Source organism: Cryptotermes secundus, unplaced genomic scaffold (assembly GCF_002891405.2).
Source record: "Cryptotermes secundus unplaced genomic scaffold, Csec_1.0 scaffold958, whole genome shotgun sequence".
In the NCBI taxonomy this organism is placed as follows: domain Eukaryota; kingdom Metazoa; phylum Arthropoda; class Insecta; order Blattodea; family Kalotermitidae; genus Cryptotermes; species Cryptotermes secundus.
The window spans coordinates 1,097,467-1,116,654 of NW_019720583.1; the positions used below are offsets into that span (position 1 = coordinate 1,097,467).

The following is a 19,188-nucleotide window of genomic DNA, read 5'->3' on the forward strand; positions in this document are numbered from 1 at the left end:
ATATATATATATATATATATATATATATCTTCAGACCGCCAATATGACTATTCCTTTTTGAGAACCTTCACGGAAAAAAAAGGAACCAAACCGAATTTAGACTGGCCACGCCCAAAAAAAGAATTTTGCTCGTTACCTCCTTCCCCGACGTCTCGTCCTAGAGTGTCCGTCTCCCTCTACCCTACTAGTTACCATGAAACCAGAACCAGTTGGAGGGGGGGGGGATCACGTGATAGGGCAGTACGGAAGAACTTTCTAGACACAAGGAGGAGAAAAAAAAGAGGGGGGGGGTAGGAAGAGAAGCCGCTGAACGGAGCCTAAGTAAGACGCATGGCTCAGTTGGACATGCCTGCTCTAGACAATCAGCTCACAGATGGCAGCGAGGTTGTCAGCCTTACATGCCGGTACTCCTTTACCCACAGGAAGATTCATGGTACTCATTTCTGTTAGAGATTGAGTCAACCTCAGGGCCATAGTGAGGCTGGAAGGGTTAGATCAATTGAAAAAAATCCAATGACCTCGTCAGGAATTGAACCCACGACATTCCAGCTTGCAGCATAGTGCTTCAACCAATTATACTATTGCATATCCCGTTCTTCACAGTAGCGTACATACCACCATAAAATCTTTGCCAGTATAGGAACCCCAATCACAGCGATGATGACAACACATTGCCATGAGAATCCCAGCAGCACAAACGCCTCTCTCCTCTTCCATTCTGTCACCACCAATCATGGACCGCAGTGCAAGATCTGGAAGAGCCTGATATATTAGTACAATGCTCAGGAAATGGTGTAGCTGGATGTAATTTAAGTATACACTTTGTACTGAAATAGTGACATAAATATTTCCCACAATATTAATTTTTTATCTGTTACAGTTACATATAACGAATGGGGGAGAAGAGGAATGCATATAGGATTTTGGTGGGAAAGCCAGAAGGAAAGAGACCACTGGGAAGACCAAGGCATAGGTGGGTGGACAATATTAAAATACATCTTAGAGAGATAGGATGGGATGCATAGCTCAAGCGGTTAGCCACTGGCTTCCCACCGCAGCGGCCTGGATTCGATCCTGAGTCTGGTCAAGTGGGATTTGTGGTGGACAAAGTGGCGCTGGGGTAGGTTTTCTTCGAGTACTTCAGTTCCCCTGCCAATCTTCATTCCACCAATTGCTCCACAATCACCCTCACCTATCATCTGGGGCTGGTACAATAGGCCAGAAGTGGCCGCAGTACAAGGGACTTAGTCCCACCCCACTAGCAATTAAAAAAAGTAAGTACAGTCACATATAAAAAGGGGTGGGCAAAATAATGAAAATACTAAGAAATTGAGGAACAGAATTTGTGTTGGATACATTGAAAGAACTTCAGTTGGCAAGCACTGAATGTTCTTCTTCCACTTGTTTATGCTCTGTATTGCTTGTGTCGGTGCATTAGTGATAGGTCGAATGACAGTCCATGTGAACGAATTGAGAAATGGAAGACTTGCCTGACTTTGAAAGGGAACAGATCATTGGTGTGCATTTGGCTGGACCATCTGTGACAAAAACTGCCGCATTATCAGGTGTAACAAGAGCGACAGTTTCTACGGCTATGTTGGCATACATGAATAATGGGAAGACAACATCTGTGAAGAGGAACAGTGGGTGAAATTCAGCACTAACAGAGACTGTCATTCATTGAGGACCATTTAAAAAAATCATACAATACTGCAGCACAGGTGACAGCAGAACTGAATATTCATCTTGAAGACCCTCTTTCCACAAAAACTGTCCAAAGTCAGCTTCATAAATCCAACATCTATGACGTGCCTGAAAACTGCTAAACCTCTGATTACTGAAAGTAATGCTCAGATGTATGAATGCTGATGTCATGACTGTAATACTTGGATAGCAGACAACTGGAAATGCGAGATATGATAAGATGAGTTGTCCTTCATGTTGTTCCCTATTTCAGGGAGAGTTTATGTTCGGAGAATGCCTTATAACAAACAAATATAGCATCTACAACAAATGAGTGACCCCTCACTTTGTCAAAGAGGAGGCCCCATTTTGAAACACATACATGCCTAGACATAATGAAAATCTTGGCTGTGGATGTCAAGGAGACTGAAGCCAGGAATGACTGTGCTAGCCAGCAGCAATTTAACTGACCAACCAACTAAGTTAGTCAGTGGTTAGGTGTTGAGAGTTGGAAGTGTGCAGTGGAAGTTCATGGTTGGCCATGAGGAATCTCCACTGTTAGCAGTTGACACCTACCAATGATTAGTGATGACAGAATGACAAACAGAACTCTTTGTGTGTGCTGTCGCTGTAGTGATTTACAGAGTGTGTGAAATAGTGAGGCTGTTCCAATCACTTGTAATAAGTTATAAGTGTCCAATAGATCTAATTATTAACTCAAACTCCGTGTCTAGTCAGTAACACGTGATAGTATCTTTAAAAAAATACAAAACCTTTTTCGTTTTTCTTGGTGTGTGTGTGTGTGTGTGTGTGTGGGAGGGGGCAAAATGTAAGACCAAAAATGCTGGCTGCCTAAAATCTTATACTGGCATAGGTCATACACATGCCCACAAATTCTGTATTAAACATTGTTTCAAAAATAACAATTAAAATCATGGTGACAGTGTGTACCTTCGATGTTATATCTGTAACAGCTATGAGCACTCAGAGCACAAAGATGCAAGGAAGACTTGTGGACAGTTACCCTGTTGTGGATTATATCTTTGCACTCTTGTTCAGGTAACTTACTTCTGATGAAGCTGGCTTCTAACAATTGCACAATGAAATTTCAATAGACCCTATGTCAGTAAACATATCAAATGCTTGCAAATATTTATAGAATTTATTTAAAAGTTTATACATGATAACCTATTAGGTTCGTCCTTCATCTGAGCCACTTGTCCACTTCTGGCTCCGGTTCTGGATCAGGGTTTCCACCTCTCGAGTTCTGTTCCACGCCATCCATCCATCTTTGATTCCAATTCCCTCCCTCTTGCTTATGTTTCGGTCATGTAACATGGTGGGACCTGCCTCTTCCAATCAGTGTCCAGTTTCCTGCTTCTGGGTTTGGCTGCCTTGGGATGAATGCAAGTTGAAGTTGCTCCCTCTGCTGGTCAGAAGCATCACGAGTAAGACATACCAACACATAGTTTGTGTTCTGTTGATTCTTGCAGCATGCATGAACTGAGTTTGGTATTTTGTCTAGCTAATTCCTCCGGTGCAAAAGGGTGTTTTCCATATGTGTGTGTGTGTGTGTGTGTGTGTAATAAGGTAAACCTTAATTTTGATATATGGCAAAGTGTTTTGTGTTTTGTAACATCAGAAACTACTGACATGTCCCTTAACTAGAACCCCCCTTCATTCCTTTTCCCCCTCTCCTCCTGCCCTACGCTTGCGCCCTTCACCCTTTCATCAGGGACTAGCCGGTTCGTCTGGAAACTGAAAGGGGATTCTGCTGCACGCCGTGGAAGAGAGTGGTGCTCGTTTCATTCCAAATTATCTCTTGAACATTTTCAGGTTTGCTAAATTAACGGTGGAGTTGGTGCACTGTTTTAAGTTGTTTTGTCCTCATCTGAGACAGCCTCTATTTTTCTTTCACTCGATCAATTATATTATTATATTTATTTGGTGTGTGTATTGATTAAATTTTTTTCTACCCCAAACCACTTTTCGGTCCTGGGCCTTGGTACATTTCAGTTATGTATTTCTTCGTGGGATAGGCCTTCGTGGTTGCATCCACTGACCATATTGTTGTTTCTTGTAGCTTATGATACTGTTATGGTATCAGCAAGGTTTTGAGGAGCTTCCTGCATGAGGTATAAGCTGTCTGTATATTAGCCAAGCCATTTAGCTGTGTCTTCTGCGTTAGGATTTTCTTTTGACTGACATGCGAAACCAGCAGTAATGTGATCCATAGTTCAAAGAGATCTGTGTTTTTACAACTGGTAGTTTATGCCTGTTTCTTCATGTGGTGATCCAAATATTTCTTTTTAGGTCAGTAGTTCTGTATTTCATGATACCAGCTCTCCTAAGGAGAACATGTCTGGAGGGACAGAGGAAAGAAATGAAAGTTTCAGTCAGGATAGCTGGTGACTTGGCTGAGATCCAATGTAGGGACTTGCTAGAGCTAGAGAAGGATTTCTAATGATTACACCACATATTTCAGTCACACCAGTAGTTAAGATAAGCCATCTACTATGTAATGATATAGGTGAATGAAAACTGGACCAAGAATAGAAATTTTAAATGGTTTGAACTAACAGAGAAGTAAAGTTTTGAGCTTTTGATTGTACATCCGCAAATCTTTGCCTCACCTATAGTTAATTCACAAGGATTTTTACCAGTGACACAATCCTCTTGTATAGGTGTATGACTGGAATAAATTCCAGATAAAGACCTATAACGTCTGCACAAATGCATTTCTAAGATGCTGGAGACTCCTCAAGTTTGTCATCATATTTGTTGCTTTGACCAGCAGTTGGTTTTGAGTTTCTAACTGTATATCCACAAATCTTTGCCTCACCTGTAGCTGATCCACAGAGATGCTTCCCAAGGGACACAATCCTCTTGTACAGGTGTAAGACTGGCATAAATTCCAGACAAAGATCTGCTATGTCTGCGCGAATACGTTTGTAGGGCATAGGAGATTCCTTGAGTTTGTTATCAAATTTGTGGCGCTGACTTGCACGATCAATCAGAAGTAACAGACAATTATCATCTTCCTGCATTATCTGTGCAACATAATAACTTAGTTGACCTGCAAGGATATATTAACAAACTTTGAATGAGGAGTGAGAAACAATTTGCTGAATATATCGTGACACAAAACCAGAAACTGGAATACTATCACAGATCATTTAATGTATTTGATATGAGTTTAAAAGAAAACTTAACTGAGCTTCTTGACCTTCAGATACTGTTCAAGAAATTCACTGGCAGAGATGCTTCTAGACAAGAGTCTGAAAACAACAGCACCCTATTTCAGAGCCTGAACATATAATCAGTCCACTGCTGTTTCTGACTTCATGTCACATACATACCCCTTCCAGCACCAAACTCAATGAACACTGTATTCCCTTGCAGAAGACCAGATTTTTTTGCATGTCCCAATAATGACGAGTTTTGAAGCAAATGTTTCATTTTATTTGGACCATAACTGGAATTGTTTAATTCCTCTGACAGTACTGCATGCTTCAAGATCTCTCTCTCAACTGTCGGTATGTGACCTGCAACAAGTAAATGATAAGTGATTCAGTCAATGAATCATAATTATTGCATGACTAATATTTATTTTAATTACTTTTGACAAGATAAATAATAATATTTCTCAGCTTCACAAGAAATTTGGTGATAAATTAAAATGATATTAAAATTCTCACAAACCTGCATTAAGTAAAAAATCCATACTGCATATATTTTATGGGGATAAGTTATGTAAACAGTTTGAAATCTGAATTACTGTACTTGAAAACATTGTGTATTTTCAGTTTGAGCATAAAGTTTGAAGAAAAGAAACTCCTCTATAAGCAGACAATAAAACTTAATATTGGTGGTCCTTCCTAAAATATGCTAACCACATTCAGTTTTTGCCAACATTAAAAAACTGGAAGCAAGAAATGGGCAGTAAAGCAATTTTCATATTACAGTTACAGACTGTAATACTTAATATTAAGTCCCCTACATAAAGTTCACACATGAAATATTATTTTATCATGAAATAATTGTGCTTTTGGATGACAGAGACTAACCACAGCTGCCTCTGTACTTACATCCAAAACTGAATGTTTACCAATTTTACATTAATTTTGTCAAATTTACACTATTACTTTTGGGATGAAAATAAAACAATTTTTTTCAGCAACAGACATTTCTGTTATTTACCTTTAATTTCAACTAATCAACTCCTTGGAGATGACAGCCACTCAACTACTCAAGAACTTTCCTGCTTTAAGGAATTTACTTTGATCAACAGCAATCTAAACATATTAAAGAAATTACTCAGGTACTAATGGATTAGACAGGTTTGTGCTCCAAGGGGCTTGTGTGAGCCCTTTGTTATTTTAGCTAAATACTAAATAAACACTCATAGTGCAGTTCTATGTAATTTTATATATTTAAATAATATGCATGCATGTATGTATCTAGTGATTGAGGTTAGCTCTTTCTAAAGGGACCCAAGAGAGTAGGTGTCTTCCCTCACCTGATGACGGAAACAGATCCAGTTTCCGAAAAGTTGAGTTTTTTTTTAATCCGGATGATGGACAAAGTCCAAAAACCTAGTATCTCTGTGTGTTATACACCATCGTCAGAACACTACAGTATCTTCATGTATGTATTGTTTTACTTTATTTAAAATTATTTAAAAATGAAAAAGAAAATGCTGGTTGCCGGTGTGAGCCCCTTGTTAATAAAGTGGTAGTATATCCCTGGGCTAAGCACAATAGATCACTATAGGTCATGGTGCAAGAGCTGAGAAGGCCCACCCCTCATACATTTATACATTCATATCCCTGGGCTCAGGTGTATGTGTTTCAGTCAGCCTTACATCATCAACCCCTTGCACGTCTAATGCCTCATGGAATCTGCTCTTCCACCAAATCAAAAATACTGCCGGAATGCAAGGTTACCGTTCCCATCGTCTACTAAGTAGATTCTAGGAATATCCCTCTGTCAAAAATAATATTTTTAATATTTCCTTGTAGTTAGAATTAAAAAAAAAAAGTAAAGCCATCCCTGTACCAGGCCGTGAAGGCCCATAGGGTTGTGAGATGTTGAGGGCACCACATTATCTAGACAATCGGCTCAAAGATGGCAGTAAGGTTGTCATCCTTGGTAAAGTACACAAAAAAAAAATCTTTGTTTTTAATTACTGAAACAATTTGGATGTAGACCTGTTTCACAGAAATGAAGAGAGAAGAAAATTACTTTGCACTGACATAATATTACATTCAGATGGTAATGTCACATTCTCTTTATTACAAACTCCCACATATTTAAGCCTTAGGCAGCAATTAAACAACAGAGAATATAATGGGTTAAACTACCCAAACAAAATTATAAAGCGATCCTATTAGAGCCACCATCAATTTTATACAGCACTTAAAATATCCACTTATTTCCATGTCTCTGTTTCAAAGGTAAATAGCAGTACAGAAGGCGGAAACTTATTGAAGTTCTGTAGGGCCCACAGTTGAGTTATACAGTAATAGTGACTTACTGTTATACACAGATTCAATTTTTTGCATCAGAAGTGTCAACTCATCTGTGCTTAAGTCAGCAAATTTCCGACAATTTCTTTTAACGTTCTGATCACCACAGTTGATCCCAGAAATGATGAATGGAGGATTCTCTCTTGGTCTTGAATTGCAGGCAGCTGTATGTTTCTTCAGGTTCTTTACATAGCAAGAACTGTGGAGAAATTTGTAAGATTTGAGGTTTTCACAGCAGTGACTATGAAGAATGCCATCTTCTGGGATGTGGTGCCATGTAGAATGTCATCACATCCCAGAATACGGCATTCTTCTTTGTGGAGAAATATTTTTATGATATAAGATCAGTAATTTCAATGTATCACATTATTTGTTACAGTACAACATAAGGGTACATTAAGAATGATTTACTTTTCTTACTTCCATTCAATTATGACCTATGGTTTGGTTTTTTTGGGAAATTCCCCTTATAGTATACATATCTTTAGGTTGCAAAAAAGGGTGAACAGAATTATATTGAACTCTGGGAACAGAGATTCATGTAGGGAATTGTTCAGGGAACTGGAAATTTTAACCCTTCAATCTCAGTATATACTTTCTCTTGCAATGTTCGTGGTTAATAATAAAGATAAATTTAAGTTAAATTCTGAGTTATATAATAGGAATACAAGATATAATAATAAATTCCATTATCCTATATATAAGTTGACTATATTTCAGAAAGCAGTGTACTACCAAGGAATTAAGGTTTTTAATTGGCTTCCTCCTAATATAAGGAACTTGGGTCAAGATGTTAAACATTTTAAAATTGTTTTAAGAAGATTTTTGTTGATGAACTCGTTTTATTCCTTGGAAGAATACTTTGATTGTAAATTTGACTCCAATAATTAACTATGGTCTATTATGGTATTGAATAATGTAATGAATCTTATATTGTTATTTTTATGTAGTGTTATTTGTACTATCAATGACTAATTCCTTATCCTATATGTAAATAAATGAGATGAGATTGCAATGGCATTTGGTAGGACCACTTCACTGTTTTCCAGTTGCCAGTAATATACTGCAAACCCCTGACTATCCAGCATGTATAGGTAATGGGCTCTGTGGTTACATGAATCTACTAGATGCATGAGAAAAATATTTTCAAGAAACCCAGCAAAAATTCAGAACCACAATCATGCTTCAGTTCCTGCATAGGAGTCTTCCTAGGCAACATGGAGGATTGCTGGTTGAAAGATTTCAGACATACTGTAATGCAATCATGAATTAAACTAGCCTCTACTCTAGTGCCATTTGTGAGAGGGAGGATGACATTCAGAGCTGCTAGTGGTGGCAGGGACAAATAATGTGTGATGGATGAACGTAAGTGTGTTGCAACTTCGTTTTTATAAGAACTTTTATAAAAATGGCCAAATTTTCTTTGCAATTCTTGCTGGTTACATGAGAATTTCAAATATTTGGATACTGGATAACCAGGAGTTTACCATATTCCAAGCTGTGTGACATCTGGTATTGTTTAATGTTACAAAAAGCAAGAGATACTTTTTTTCCCCTCCCCTTTGGCACTACTGCCCTCAATTGGGCCTAGGCCTACCTCCAGGAAACTCTCCGTTTCACTTCGGTTTACTAGATCTTAGACATTCGGTAGGGCTCCTTGGGCGGGTGATCAGCCCGTCGCAAGGCCTCTACCTGTACACAAACATCCATGTCCTGAGTGGGATTCGAACCCACAATCCCGGCTTCCGAGCGAAAACAGTGCATGACTTAGACCACTCGGCTACTGTGACCGGCAAGAGATACTTAGTGTACATAATTATTACTAAATATTGTGACATGATGCCTGAGGGCTGAAGTAATTGGGGGGAGGGAGTGATGTCCATTGCTAGGTAAGATCTCAGTAAACACACACCCACAGGAACTGATATGTGCATAATAATACAGGAACTGTTCAGAGTGGTGTATTCTATTCGGTCCATGCCGAGAATATATAGTCACAGTCAGTGGTTGGCTGGGAGACTCATGCTGTGAGACCCCCAGCAGAAGGGGACTGACCAGTAGCAGTCAGACCACTCCTCTCATAAAAAGAGGCCTCACTTCAAAATATGTAAAAGACTGGAGTAAACAAAAATATGGCCATGGATCCCAACGGGACCTGACACTAAGGCTGAATGTGCTGGAAAAGGCCAGCAGCCATCTACACACCCTGACCTATTAGTTGTGAGAATGGAAGTAGAGGAATCTCCACTGTTAGAAGCTGATACCAAGCAATGACTAGTGAACATGTTCACAATTAATCCTTTCTTGTCCCGGGAATCACTGAAGATGTTATTTTCACTCAATTATGACTTATGGACTAATATTTTGGGGAAATTCTCATTATAGCAACATAATTTTTAGACTACAAAAAAGCTATTAGAATTATTATGGGGATTAGGGGTAGGACTCATGCAGAAAATATTTTAGAGAACTCAAAATACTACCACTAAAATCTCAGTATATATATTCACTTATAAAAGACACCATTTAAAGTAAATTCTGAGGTACACAATATTAATACTAGGACCAAATCTGATTTGCATCATCTCATCTGTCAGTTTTTCAGAAGGGAACTTATTATGCTGGGATTAAAGTGTTTAACAGCTTACCTGTTGCAATAAAAGATGTGTCCCATAATACAAAACAATTTAAATTGGCCTTGAAAAATGTCTTGTACTCCCATTCATTCTATATGTTGGATGAGTATTTCAAATATAATATGAATTAAAATTTTGTAATGCCGTTTTATGGTATATTATATAAAAGACTTTCAACTGATATTTATATGTATATTTTTAAGGAATGTGCTTAATAAGGTATTAATGTCTAGATGATGAATTGTACATGTTGGTTAAATTATTGAATTGTATAATTATGGTTACTTTTATGAATGTGGCTGTAAGAGGACTACTTTCTGTTCTCATAAATAATACATGTAAATTGTGACAGGTTCTATATCCGTTGGCTTTGGTAGCCAGTAAGGATCTATGGACATGAAAATAAAAATACAAGATATGTTCAAAATGTATGGCCAAAATGAATAGGTTTGTCTCAGTTTCTTGAAGCTGACAGACCGGGGTATCTTATAATCATCTTATCAGGAGAAAATTTCTTCTACATAACATGATGACTCGTGAATCACAAGTGTTGCTACACACAATTTCTCTCTTTACTCTTTATATCTGTAACCTTTTCACTGTTATAAAAGGGAATAACTCCAAGTTGCAGATCTCACTGCATGACATGGGACAACTGTGCCCCCCAAAACGCAAAGCACTGCAGTAACTTTCACGCTGTTTTAGTAAAGTCTACACCCAAAGCCTAGTCTTATAAAATATTGGTTTTGAAGGTAAAGAAATATATCTGAAATGTGTAAGGATAATAGTCTATACCTTTAGAATTTGGTTACTATATACTTCTGTTAATAATGAAAGGGATGGATAGGCTGCAGAACACTATTTTCTTTCTGTCTGTTATATTGCTTCTAGAAAAAAAAATTCAACTAAAACATGTGGTATGACTTCATATGTATTACACCAAAATACTAATAGAGGAGACTTACCACTTATTCCAAATGAAATTCTGTATAAGAATGATGACATACTGCAGAAACCTATCTATCTAATAGTGAGGGCATTTACGAGGGGGTACCCAAAAGAAATCGAACTTATTTTTTTTAAACTTATTTATTCAAATTTTAAGCACAAACCTTCAATCCCCTTCAAAGTACTCTCCACTTACACTAATACACTTGTCTAGTCTTTTATTCCATTTTTCAAAACATTGTCTAAATTCATCTTTTGAGATGCTTGACAGCGCCTCCGTCGTTTTTTCCTTTCATGTCTCTTTTCATTCGAGGAAACAAAAAAAAGTCGCACGGGGCAAGGTCGGGTGAGTATGGAGGGTGAGGAACAGGGGTCATACCATTTTTGGTCAAGAACTGTCATACAGACAGGGCTGTGTGAGCAAGTCACTCCCAACAGCTTCACAATTTCTTCTATGGTCCGTCGTTGATCTTCCTTGATGATTTCACGAATTTTTTCAACATTTTCATGTGTTCGGGCCGTGGAAGGACGACCAGAACGAGGTTTGTCATCAATTGACATTTCACCATTTTTGAAACGGGAAAACCACTCAAACACTTGAGTTTTCCCCATAGCATCGTCCTTGTACGCCGTTTTTAACATTTCAAGAGTTTCTGTTCCACTTTTCCCGAGCAAAAAGCAGAATTTCACCGCCGCACGCTGTTCACGAAAATCAGCCATTGCAAAAACGACGATCACACAAAACAGTTGTCACTATAAACTCTGCCGAAACTAGTCCTTACCTTCTGAAGCAACGGTAGTCGGCTTATCGACTCAGGAATGTTAGCTCTATGCGCTCATAGCGGCAAAACGCGGTACTACAAAAGCTCTGGCCACAAAAAAATTAGTTCGGTTTTTTTTGGGTACCCCATCGTATAATACCCTCCTAAGTCTAGCAGTAGCACTTTAAATGTCACAATATATTTATAAGAATCATTCTAACAGCTGTTTTACACTTATTTAGATGCTCACACAATTGTACAACATGGTGTATTTCATCTACCTTCAGAGAGACAAGGAATGGTGCATTCTCAAGCACACAAAATAATGTACTGAGATGGCGACAACACTTTCAGCTTTAAAAGATGAAAATATTAAATATCTAAATACTGTAATTTTCAGACTGTCATAGTTTGAGTTGTGCATTATATAAAGTGGACTAATGATAAAATACATTCCTTACATTCTTTCAAGATATACGAGGGGGGACCCAAAAATAACCGGAAACGACCTGTTGCGCGCGCATGCTTTGTAGTTACGAGTTGTGCTGCTAGGTGGTGTTAGCTGGGGGTCTCCCGCGACTGTTAGTGAGCTGGCGTCAGTCTGAGTTAAGTGGTTTGTCTGTGGTGCTCTGTTGTGTGCGTTCCTGTTTCAACCCTTTGGCGATTAGTGAGATGGCCGACCAGAAGGAACAAAGAGTGTGCGTGAAATTGATGAAGATCGTCGAAAGACCATTGACCAACTTTCTGAGGAAACGAACATCTCACGGTCCAGTGAATTTTAACCGAAGGTTTGCACATGAGACGGGTGTCTGCAAAATTTGTTCCTCGCTTGCTCGGAGATGATCAAAGAGAAAACCGCGTGAATGTTTGTCGCGACTTGAAGAGTGAAGTGCAGTTTTCCCTAACAGAAAGCAAAATTTCACGCACACTCTTTGTTCCTTCTGGTCGGCCATCTCACTAATCGCCAAAGGGTTGAAACAGGAACGCGCACAACAGAGCACCACAGACAAACCACTTAACTCAAACTGACGCCAGCTCACTAACAGTCGCGGGAGACCCCCAGCTAACACCACGTAGCAGCACAACTCGTAACTACAAAGCATGCGCGTGCAACAGGTCGTTTCCGGTTATTTTTGGGTCCCCCTTCATATATACACACATATATGTGTATATATGAGAAAGAGAGAAAGAAGTGAGCACACTGTTCACGTGAAAGGTACATACTGTTTATTGTCGTAAGGGCATGCCACTCGTTTTGGATGCTTAATTTCTCCTGTCTGCAAAAAAGGACAAAAACACATGTTTTAAACAATAGAGAAATCTTGATATACAGAAAAACTTTCTTAAAATACTTCATTCCACTAAAATTCCTATGCACTATTCAGTATACCCAACTGAAACAACTGCTTCAAATACAACATACACATAGCTTGATGTACTGGGAAAGGTGGTTGTAATATAACAGAAAAAATTAAACAAATGTGTGATGCCAATATATGAAGAGACAACCACTTGTTGAATTGCTCCGTAAATATTTATTATAGTTGCACAGTACACAGACGCACTTCAGTTTGAAGAACTGAAGATTAATAGTATAGTACCAACAATATTACTGCTTCCAACACCCACACCACATATCTCTATAGTCAAAGTCAAAGTCACATTGTGACTGACGGTCGGTCGGTCAGTCAGTCAGTCATGACAAGAGGACGGGTCTGGCTTTTGTACATGCTGCTGACCCTTGCAAGTGCAGTCTTTCTTGGGTTCATGTCCCTTGGGACTCCTGACTATATTTTACTGTCTCAGATTTGAGACTTCCCTTTGTCGCCTTCTACGACTTGCAGTGTCATGGTGGAGGTATTCAACCCCGTCTACACACAGGTTGGCTCTCCTAATAGTCAAAGTCAAAGTTACACTGCGACTGATGGTCAGTCAGCAAGTCTTGGTGTCGAGCCCCATCTGAGGCACATGACCAGATATTAATTATTACTGTTTGACAGTTACGGTCTTATTTTTGTGGGGAGCTCACTCTGACGAGAGGAGGGGTCTGTCTTTTGCACATGCTGCTGGCCCTTGCCAGTGTGGTCTTTCTTGGGTCCAAGTCCCTTGGGACTTGCGACCATATTTTAGTGTCTCAGATTTGAGACTTCCCTTTTTGTCACCTTCTATGACTCACAGGGCCACAGTGGAGGTATTCAACCCTGCCTCCACACAGGAGGGCTCTCCTAATATCATTATATCTTCCTCTTGTAAACACTGTGTCGGACAGCATAGAAAACACATCGCTGTCCATATTGTTGCAGGCTTTGCCTTGCTAAGCAATGATACTTGCGTTGTCACTGTAACATTTGCCTGAATGTGGGCAGTTCCCACTTCACATCCCCATGGAGATGGTTGCCTAGCTGCTGAAGGGAGCAGCAAAACATATGTTGCATCTGGAGCATGTAGTTGGTGTGACGTGACGGGTGGTGGTGGTGCGGCATGTGATTCCATGGCCAGTGCTATGCGACTGAGTGGTTGAAGGTCGAGGTGGTGCAGCTGTTGGTTTCACCTCAGGGTTGATTTTCTTTTGGTAGGTGAGGGGCTGCCAGGCATTCTTGATGCATTGCTGCAGCACGACACCCACAGCAGACGTGGAGGCATCTGTGACAAGTGCAAGTGGCCTGAATGTGTCGAGGTGTGCCAGTAGAGTGGCACGTGACAAACTTGCCTTGCACTTTTTGAAGGCCTTGTGTAGCTCCGGTGTCCAAGTAGTGGGATGGGAGCTCTTGACTTTGGTCTGGTGATGATGTCATGAAGTGGTGCCTGGTGTGCTGCCGTGTGTGACAGAAATTGCCTGTAGTAGTTCAAAATGCTCAGGAAAAGGTGGAGTTGACTGACAGTTTTGGGAGGTTAGCAGTTCTGTAGACAGTTTATTCATTCTCCCGGTGGTTGGGAACACTCGGTGGAGGCTTTGTAACCAAGGAAGGTGCTCTTGGGTGCTCAGATGATTCCTTTTGCCGGGTTGATGAGGATTCAATACATCCAAAGTCAGCCAAGGAAAGATCGTAGATGCCGTTAGTGTTCCTCAAGAGATCAGGATATGTGCTGCCGTTGTGCAAGAGAGCTTGCCGATCCCAGGTACTGGCTTCAATCTTGTATACCACAGCTCTCGTGCAGCAGGCTATCTGTCCACCATCCAGCTTCAGTTAACGCCAGAAACAATCGCTTCACTCAAACTCAACCATCTTCTAATCATCATGGAAGGAATTCTTTTTGAGAAGACCTCTGAAGCTGATCCAGTCATGAAATTTACTTATGCCTGGAATAGGCTTAATGTTTATAGGCAACGTGTTTATGGTGTAACAACTGCTATGGTTAAGGTTGGCTATGAGTACAATGATTGCAAGGACATTATTTGGGATGTACAAACACAAAGCTCAGTGGACATGACATGAGCATCTCTGAAGTTGGAGGATGGAATCTTGTCATTCATCATAGATACAACTTCCATGAAGGCATACTTCAAAAGGAGATGGTTCCAATACCTATCTGAAACATAAGCCATGAGTAATACTGACTTCAATGGGTGATGAACATCAGAGCTATCTTGATTGTTTTGACTGTAATGGCCAAGCATCTGAACAGAGATTATTTCCTCCAGTAGCTCTTGCTGCATCTCCTGATGGTTCTAGCTTTGTTTGGGATTTCAATCTGATCTGAAGGATCCTTGTGGATGGAACAGTGAGGACTGTTGTAAGACTGAAGTACAACCAGAACTTGGGAATGCTGGAAGTAAGTCATTTGATGTGTACAGACTTGAGCTTGATTATGACAAACGCAACAGAAACTAAAAATTGGTGCAACATTCTCTACAGACCGGGTAACCTATAATGCAGATGGCCATGTGATGGAAGTGAGAGTTAATGAGAACTGGAAATATGTTTATGATGAGAATGGTAATGTCACAGAGGTTATTGAATAAGGCAAGAAGATCTCCCTGGGGTATGAGAGTGGTAACCGTGTAGTTCAGTATGGTCATGTAGAGTTCAATAGCTATGATGAACGAGGTTTTGTGGTGCAAAGAGGGGAGCAGAAATACTGTTACAATTCCCATGCTCAGCTTATCCATGCATTTGAACGTGATAAGTTCCAGACTTGGTATTTCTATGATCATGGTCGCCTCATATCCTGGCATGACGAATGCGGCAAGGTAATGCAATATTTCTAGGCCAATCCTAGCATTCCTGATCTTATCTCACATGTTCAGACTGGTTGAACATTTCGACTACTGTACTAGGAGTATCATGTACTTATCATGGTGGAGGCGTCTGAACAGCAGTTCTATGTGGCATCAGAACCTCATGGTTCACCACTGGCATTGTTTGATACCAATGGCAACATTATAAAAGAAATTTGTCATACACCTTTTAGTAAAGTGACTAAGGATTCAAATCCAGACTTCTACCTTCATGTTGACTACCATGGAGGATCGCTGGACCCTAACACAGCTCTTGTACACCTCAACAAGAAATTATATGATCAAGCAGTAGGGCAATGGATGACGCCTGCCTAGGAGGAGCTTGCCAACCAACTCACTATACCAACAGATGTCTTCATCTATCGCTTCAACAACAATGATCCTCTCAATCGCAGACACAACATTACATATATGACAGACCTGCCAAGCTGGCTGAAGCTGTACAGCTATGATATAGACAGCATGCTGGGATCATCTTATACTTCATGCATGGTGTACCAGAAACAGACAACTGCGACCTCTCCTCAGCTTTCTCCTGACTCTGGTATGATGTCAGGGTTACAGTGCATAGTAGACAAGATGAATGAATAGTTCAGTGACTTGGGCTTTGTTCCAAAGCCAATTCTGAAAATGGAGCCCAAAACACAAAACCTTCTTCCACAAGTGGCATACAGGAGGGCTGTATTTGGTGAAGGAGTGCTCATCTTACGGGTGGCAGACCACACAGAAAACACACGCCGCTGTCCATATTATTGTAGGCTTTGCCTAGCAACGGCTGTTTACTCGCCGTTGCTAAGCAATGATACTTGTGTTGTCACTGTAACCTCTGCTTGAATGTGGGCCCTTTGTGCCCAAAGTCTGTACCATGCATTGAAGAGAAAAAAGGAAGTCTGGGCTCCTATACCCCCTTGTATTGAACCCATTCCCAGTAACTTTACTAAGCTAACCCTGTTCATATGAAAGTAACTTCTCTGGTTTAAGCATCTGAAGGTTCAAATGCACTAAACAAAAGCTCACCACCGGAACCTATGCAGAATGAGCTCAATCCTCATTTTTCAGATCCATTTATATATAACATTACATATATCAATAAAAATAGTAATTTTGACCAAACTAACAATGACAGCATAACACAATTTGTTATACTGAGTTAATTAGCACTTGAAGTTTCTTTCACAAATGTCCAATATGTTTTCCACCAATTGAAATTGCACTTGAGGATTCCAGTGATACTTTTTAATTCATTCACATTTTGTTCAATAAATCAGTATCTAAAAGAGCTACAGCATTAACTATCTTGCTACAAAGCTCTTTAAGCTCCACTGAAATGGGTACATACTCTCTTTAACACACACCAAAAGTCAAGGACCACTGGTGTTAGAGAGGGTGACCTGGGTGGCCACAGGATGTCATTGCAACATAATCTCTGAAGTGGTCAATCACTGGACTTTAATTCTTTATAAGGCAGAGCTCAGCTAAATCATATTTTAAAAGCTCGTTCTTAAGCCCCAGAAAACACAGCATTTCCATTACAAAGATCATCCAATTAATGAAGTCTAGCAAAACAATCACGGTTTCTTCTGAGATCCAAATGGACTGCACAAATAAATTCTGTACATGAAATGCCATGCTATTTAATGTTAAGCAAATGGTACACATACTTGACAATGCCTACACAGAGTTAACTCATGAAGCAGCTGAAATCTGTATGGCCCACCCAGCAACGCCCCTCACACTGTCATGAGAGTGAAAACTCCACATTCACTTACTTCACCTGTAGATAGATTTTCTTGCTGGTGCTTGTTTGATTAACATGTATAAAAACAATATTGCTGAGCAATTTTGTTCAACCTGCAGGAACAATATGTCTTGTCCATGTCAATAAACAATGTTACTTTGATCTACAACTGCACTGATATGTGGCACACACATGTTAAATTTTGTTTGGCACAAAAATTTTAAACATTAATACTCTGTAGTACAGTGCTGTATGCTACTACTGTTAGTTTTGTCACAACGAATATTCAAAGTTATACACCTTATTATGTTACACCTTCAGTCCGTTCAACAAATTGGCAATGGTTTACACAATCCATGTGATAATCTAACCTAACTGGTCACAACATGTCACTGAAACCGGTACTTTCAGTTCGGCAAGTGTGTACCGCATTTTCAGTATGCACTTCCGTTTCCTAACGCAGATACTTTGATACAAAGTTAGGGTTAAGCATCCTGGAACAGTTTCTGGGTTACCCTATTTCTTTCCAGAGTCTTCAAAATTATGAACTCTTTGGAGAGACCTGAGAGAAGAATTTAAACCCGGATACTCGCATACCAACTTACATTGTCGTTCCAGTCCTTAAGGCTGTCAACAGCCATGTGCTGACCGCAGAATCTTTCACCTTCTTTGACGGTCATTTTACATAACCTATTTTTCTTTTTCACATAATATTGACACTGCATTTTTAGGGTAGCGGTGGCTTTTTAGCAGTATCAGATACAATCATCAGTTATTCATCAACAACAGTTTAATGACAAATTAATATAAAACACCATTATAAAGAAACACGTTGCTAACTGAATAGCAACCACAATACGCACATTTCAGCCATTATAACAAACTAGTAGTTCTTTTATTTTGAAGAATATGCCTCTGCATTCCCCATCCGGCTACGAAATGTAGTCATTATGCTGCCATCTATTGGTCTGGCAGGTACTAGTATTACATCCATGGCGGTGGCTCAGTTGGGATAAGTAAAGTCCTATTCAACATTGTTTACAATTAACACTGCTGCGTAAAGGCAGTTTAAAATTCAACAGAATGTCCCTGAATTTGTATACAAAATAATATTTAATGACTACAAAGTCCTGTCACCTGATAGTGACTTAGTGAACATGTAGATTTAGTCACTTGGGAGAAAGTTTCTGGATTTTCCTTCTTTAGCCCTTTCTTCTCTCTGTGTCTTTATCTTCTTTCATATTTCCTGTGGTAGCTCTCTTCCCTCTCTTTCTAATTGTCAATCTCACTGTCATTCTTTCCCCCTTTCATTTCTCCCTCTCTTTTACATTGAAACAGGGACATGCTACAATCTATGGAACTTCAATATTTTCCTTGAGTTCTGCATCTTCTGTATGTGCAAGAAAACAAAGATCAGAAGCATACATACACTCACTGGCTTTAAGACTTTTACAAATGAAAGTATGTACATGTTATCAAAATGTAATACTCTGTCAGACACAGAGTAACCCAACTGTCTTCTGTGAGCTAAAACACTGCAAGCACACAAACACATATACTAATGCCACATAAGAGACCATAAAGGACAAAAGACATGGATAACAACATTTAAATTTTCATGTTTTAAAAATTACTGACGTGTTGAAATTTGAAA

At 39.5% G+C, this 19,188-nt stretch overlaps 1 protein-coding gene across 1 annotated transcript in view; it reads right to left on the reverse strand.

The window, feature by feature from the left end:
• Positions 1 to 19,161, reverse strand: part of LOC111869835 (tRNA:m(4)X modification enzyme TRM13 homolog) — a 24,781-nt gene extending 5,620 nt beyond the window's left edge. Inside the window, exons 1-6 of the mRNA XM_023861662.2 lie at positions 18,140 to 19,161; positions 12,781 to 12,833; positions 7,220 to 7,410; positions 5,043 to 5,228; positions 4,526 to 4,759; positions 616 to 752 (exon numbers count right to left, since the gene is read on the reverse strand). Of these exons, the coding sequence (XP_023717430.1) occupies positions 616 to 752; positions 4,526 to 4,759; positions 5,043 to 5,228; positions 7,220 to 7,410; positions 12,781 to 12,833; positions 18,140 to 18,259 (921 nt within the window). The 5' untranslated portion in view covers positions 18,260 to 19,161. The remainder of the gene's footprint in view (positions 1 to 615; positions 753 to 4,525; positions 4,760 to 5,042; positions 5,229 to 7,219; positions 7,411 to 12,780; positions 12,834 to 18,139) is intronic.
• Between the last annotated feature and the right edge of the window lie 27 nt (positions 19,162 to 19,188).